Genomic DNA, 6261 nt, shown 5'->3' on the forward strand with positions numbered 1-6261 from the left:
CCAACTTGCATATACTTTCTTCTACAACTTGTGACAAGCAGGTTAGATAGGAGAATAACTAAGGTATCTTTGAATCTGTAAATTTATATGTTCCGACAAATGTTGAATCCCAACCACAATTTCTTAAAGCTTTTAGGCCCCATTTTCTCTCTTTTAGATGTATATGTTAGAGTATAATTGCCATGTAATGGAGAAACATATAGTCAACAGAAGTAGAAAGGATAAAATGATAATGTAATTCCAATGGCAGAAAAAAGGAAAAAATTTAAAATTTGTGTGGAACCACAAAATATCCAGTGCAATATTGAAAAAGAAGAACAAAGCTGGAAGCATCATTTTCCTTGATTCCAAACAGTATTACAAAGCTCTATTAAACAAAACAGTATGCATTGGAAAAAAACGGCACTTAGATCAATGATATAGAACAAAGAGGCCAGAAATAAGTCCACACATTATATGACCTACTAATTTATTACAAAGGAGCCAAGAATATATTAATGCAAAATGGAAATTGCAATCTTTTAAACAAATAGTGGTGGGAAAACTGGGCAGCCATGTGCCAAAGAATGAAACTGGACTCCTCTCTTACACCATCCACAAAAATTAACTCTAAATCGATTAAAGACCTGAACTTAAGACCTGAGATTATAAAACTCCTGGAAGAGAAAATAGACAGGAAGCTCCTTGACATTGGTCTTAGTGTTGACTTTTTGGATTTGACACCAAAAGTAAAGGCAACAGATCTAAAAGTGGGAATAATTAAATAGTTTATGCCTAGAAAAGGAAACTGTCAACACAATGAAAAGGAAACCTATTGAATTGAGAGAAAATATCTTCAAACCATATTTCATAAAGGGTTGATATTCAAAATGCATAACTCAATAACTCACATGACTCAATAGCAAAAATGAAACAACCTCATTTAAAATTGGCAGAGGTTCTAAAGAAATACTTTTCCAAAGAAGACATGCAAATGGCCATCAGATACATGAAAAGGTGTTTAATATCACTAATCAACAGGAATGCAAATCAAACCCACAATGAGATATCAGTTCATACCGGATTTAGCAGGGCTATCATAAGAGTGTCAAGACATACAAAGTTTTAATGAGAATATGATAAAAGGGAACCCGTTTCCCTGTTAGTTGAAATGGGAATTGGTGCAGCCACTGTGGAAAACATTATGCAGTTTCCTCAAAATTAAAAACAGGACATGGGGAGAATAGAATATGATCTAAATAGTCTACTTCTTGGCATTTATCTGAAGAAAACAAAAACACGGACTCAAAAAGATTTATGCAGCCACATGTTCATTGTAGCACTGTTTACACTAGCCAAGACATGGAAACAACCAAAGTGTCTGTCAATGGATAAATGGATAAAGAAAACATGGAACATATTATATAATGGAATGTTATTCAATGATGAATAGAAGGATATCTTCCCATTTATGACAATGTGAATGGACTTTGAGGGCATTAAGCTAAATGAATAAGTTAGAGAGAGACAAATACCATGTGATTTCACTTATATATGGAATCTTAAAAGAACTTTTCTAAAACTGAGCTCATAGATAGAACAGATCCATGGTAGCCAGAGGTGGGGGTGGGGTGAGTGAAACAGGTAAATGGGATCACAAGGTACAGGCTTCCAGTTATAAAACAAATGCATGGAGGATGTGATGTACAGCATAGTGACCATAGTGAATAATACTGAAATCTTTGAAAGTTGCTAGAAAAGTAGATTTTAAAAGCTCTCATGCAAGAAAAAAGACTTTGTAGTTATCAATTGTGACAGATGTTAACGTTAACCAGACTTACTGCAGTGATAACTTTGCAACATCTACGAATATCAAATTGTTATGTTGGAACACCTATAAACAATATAACACCGTGTCAATTAAAGCTCAGTTTAAAACAAACAAACAAGGATAGATACACACCAGTAGAATTCAGAAGTCTCATATCAGGAGAGTACATACACCACTGTAGTGAAATAGTGAAACGCTTTTATTGTTTCTACCACTGTTGACTATCTGCTTTCCCTATGACATGGCAATTACACTCTTACATATGTACCTAAAAGAGAGAAAATAGGGCAGAAAAAACTCTAAGAAATTATGGCTGACACATTTGACATTTATTGAAATCTATAAATCCATAAAGTTATCATCCTATCTACCTATTTGTCCAAATTATAAAAGAAAGTATGTGTAAGTTGTGATGTCTCATCAGAGGTGATTGATCCAGCTAAAAATAGTTATCGGACATTAATGAATTGATGTCTGAAAACAGGGTACAGTTTTTGCCTCTATTCCAGCTTTGGTGCCGAATTGCTAGTGAAGAACAATGTGCCAACATCTTCTACCTAAATGTACCTAATAAAGCTGGGAAATATTTTAGGTCAGTCACTACTGATTTGAAAGACATGTATATAGATACATGTGATCGTCTTGAATCTCAGACTTCGTCTGACATCACACTTAAACTTTGGCTGACGTCATTCATCACAGAATGCATCAACATCCAGCAAGTCTCAACCTAAGTGTAGTCAAAGGAACAAAGAAAAGATGACTGCTCCGACCCTGGCCAAGGCAGGAAGAACTATCCCATGACCTGATGATGTCACATGACCAGACCTGCTGCTGGGATGATTCCTTATTCTTTTTCCCTTCTGGAAAGTGTTCTTAAGTACTAGTCCTAATTAAAAAGAAGATCAAACACTAATTTACAGAGGCCTCAAAACACTAAAGAAATCATTTCCTCTTGGATAATTTCCCATTGACTGCAAAAACAACATACACAACAAGGAAAGTCTTGCTTATTGGTCCCAACATTGGGGTCCAGTGTATAAAAAGCCCCGGAACAGAAGCAGTCATCAGAGTCTGAGAAACTCACTTCTAAAGAGAAGTCCACACTCCACCACTGACAAAATGACTCACTCCTGCTGCTCCCCGTGCTGTCAGCCCACCTGCTGTGAGGCCAGCGGCTGTCCACCTTGCTGCCCCCCAACTTGCTATCAGATTAGTGAAAACACCTGCTGTAGGACCACCTGCTGCAAACCCACCTGTGTGACCACCTGCTGTCAGGCCACGTGTGGTGGATCCAGCTGCTGCCAGCCTTGCTGTCGCCCTGCCTGCTGTCAGACCACCTGCTGCAGGACCACCTGCCTCAAGCCTGTTTGTGTGAGCACCTGCTGCCAGCCCACCTGCTGTGAGTCCAGCTGCTGTCGTCCTTGCTGCCCACCAACTTGCTATCAGACTAGTGAAAACACCTGCTGTAGGACCACCTGCTGCAAACCTACTTGTGTGACCACCTGCTGCCAGCCCACCTGCTGTGGATCCAGCAGCTGTAGACAAACCTGCAGTGGGTCCAGGTGCTCTCAGCCTTGCTGCCAGCCAGCTTCCTGTGCACCTGTGTACTGCCACAGAACCTGCTACCACCCCACATGCTTCTGCCTGCCTGGGTGCCTAGACCAGAGCTGTGGATCCAGCTGCTGCCAGCCTTGCAGCCATCCTGTCTGCTGTCAGACCACCTGCTACAGGACCACCTGCTGCCGCCCTAGCTGTGTGTCCAGCTGCTGCCAGCCTTCCTGCTGCTGATCACCTTGCCAAGGAGCCACTGTCCCTATACAACACCTTCTATTAATTGACTTGCTACCTGGGGACAAACAAAATCACTTAGACTTTGCTGACAACTGGCAGGCTCTACCAGAATTTCAGTTACTCATCTCCTTGCTTAAGAGCTTGTGAATTAGCTTCCTCCAGTTGTCTTCCTCTGGTGTAGGAGGACCATGTGCCAACTTCCTGCATCTGTGATAAGGAAGCATGTCTTGGTTTTGACTCGGAGAATAGGATTGACCATCTAGTTCTTCTGAGTAACTTAAGAAAATGAGATCTCAGAATGTTTCTATAGGTTTCTGCAGCCTATCATAATCTTTATAATCATATTTTCTCTTTTGCTATCCTCATAGTTCTTGTATCATGCTTTCTCCTTTTACGATCACTTTGACGTTTACCCATATGTTTCTCAATAAATGGTGTACCACAATTCTTCTATATGTGTTTGATTTATTGCACCACCTTCCTGACATAGAAATTTATATATCATATGCTTTATCCATTATGAGCATCATATTAGCCCCCTTCCTAATTATTATCTCATTATTAAAAACCCATTTCATTGTGTAGTGTGATTTACCTAATAATAAACAGACTCATCCAGGATGAAGTCTTCTGTTCCTGCTCAAGGACACTTACATTTACATCCCAAGAAACTATTAATAGATGTCTGAGCCTCAGTGACTATGCCCTTGGCAAGCTATAGTTGCTGTCATTGTTCATGTGGTTATCTATAGCTGGGCCCGGACACACCATGAGATACTCCAAGGAAATTATGCTCAGACTATTTCTCCCCACCCTCTATCTTTTCACGATAATTATCCCTCAGCAATTAGTAACTCCTCTCTCTGCCCACTGGTCTATCTAGATGAGGAGTCCAAAATGACCAGGTGACAGTTTAAACATAGACTATATTCCCTAAAATGTGTGACTTTTATAGTATTAAACCCTTCAATCCAGGAGAGTGTAGATCCATGGGGAGGGGAAGAACAGATTCCCATATATGTCACCCTGAGTTAAAGTGAGAGGGTTCACTGCTACTTCACTTTCTGCAACCATGTATACTACCTCTGTGCATATACATGGTACTACCTATTTGGGAACCACATAGTGGCCATTAGGTCGAAGTATGTACCGTATTCAGAAACAACATATCAACCTCGTGTGTTGTCATCTCTAAGTTGGTTCTTACTGCAATCTCCAAGACCATCTAATTTTCCATGGGCCAGCCATCTCTTGATGAACCTGAAAGAGGCTCAAATACTCTTGGCTTAAAACTCAACATTCAGGAAACTAAGATCATGGCATCTGGTCTCATCACTTCATGGCAAATAGATGGGGAAACAATGGACACACTGAGAGACTATTTTGGGGGGTTCCAAAATCACTGCAGATGGTGACTGCAGCCATGAAATTGAAAGATGCTTGCTCCTTGAAAGAGAAGTTATGACCAACCTAGACAGTATATTAAAAAGGAGAGAGTTACTTTGCCAACAAAGGTCCATCTAGTTAAAGTTATGGTTTTTCCAGTAGTCATGGACAGATGTGAGAGTTGGACTATAAAGAAAGCTGAGCGCCAAAAAATTGATGCTTTTGAACTGTGGTATTGGAGAAGACTCTTTTTTTTTTTTTTTTAATTTTTTTTATTATTATTATTATTTTTTTTTCCAGTGGGTTTTGTCATACATTGATATGAATCAACCATGGATTTACATGTATTCCCAATCCCGATCCCCCCTCCCACCTCCCTCTCCACCCGATTCCTCTGGGTCTTCCCAGTGCACCAGGCCGGAGCACTTGTCTCGTGCATCCCACCTGGGCTGGTGATCTGTTTCACCATAGATAGTATACATGCTGTTCTTTTCAAATATCCCACCCTCACATTCTCCCACAAAGTTCAAAAGTCTGTTCTGTATTTCTGTGTCTCTTTTTCTGTTCTGCATATAGGGTTATCGTTATCACCTTTCTAAATTCCATATACATGTGTCAGTATGCTGTAATGTTCTTTATCTTTCTGGCTTACTTATTATTAGAGAAATGCAAATCAAAACCACAATGAGGTACCATTACACGCCAGCCAGGATGGCTGCTATCCAAAAGTCTACAAGCAATAAATGCTGGAGAGGGTGTGGAGAAAAGGGAACCCTCTTACACTGTTGGTGGGAATGCAAACTAGTACAGCCGCTATGGAAAACAGTGTGGAGATTTCTTAAAAAACTGGACATAGAACTGCCATATGACCCAGCAATCCCACTTCTGGGCATACACACTGAGGAAACCAGATCTGAAAGAGACACGTGCACCCCAATGTTCATCGCAGCACTGTTTATAATAGCCAGGACATGGAAGCAACCTAGATGCCCATCAGCAGATGAATGGATAAGGAAGCTGTGGTACATATACACCATGGAATATTACTCAGCCATTAAAAAGAATTCATTTGAACCAGTCCTAATGAGATGGATGAAGCTGGAGCCCATTGGAGAAGACTCTTTAGAGTCCCTTGGACTGCAAGGAGATCCAACCAATTCATCCTAAAGGAAATCAGTCTTGACTGTTCATTGAAAGGAATGATGCTGAAGCTGAAACTCCAATACTTCAGCCACCTGATGTGATGAACTGACTCATTTGAAAGGACCTTG

The 6261-nt window shown here is 40.2% G+C and overlaps 1 protein-coding gene across 1 annotated transcript; it reads left to right on the forward strand.

Annotated features, from left to right (window-relative positions):
* The first annotated feature begins 2932 nt into the window (after positions 1-2932).
* Positions 2933-3601, forward strand: LOC133055625 (keratin-associated protein 9-8-like). Its single transcript, XM_061140760.1, has one exon. It carries the CDS (start codon positions 2933-2935, stop codon positions 3599-3601), a length of 669 nt encoding a protein of 222 aa, XP_060996743.1.
* The last annotated feature ends 2660 nt before the right edge of the window (positions 3602-6261 follow it).

Source organism: Dama dama, chromosome 5, assembly GCF_033118175.1.
Source record: "Dama dama isolate Ldn47 chromosome 5, ASM3311817v1, whole genome shotgun sequence".
Classification (NCBI taxonomy): domain Eukaryota; kingdom Metazoa; phylum Chordata; class Mammalia; order Artiodactyla; family Cervidae; genus Dama; species Dama dama.

Coding starts and splice junctions, on each gene's coding strand:
- LOC133055625 (XM_061140760.1), top strand. CDS start 2,933: ATGACTCACTCCTGCTGCTCCCCGTGCTGTCAGCCCACCTGCTGTGAG.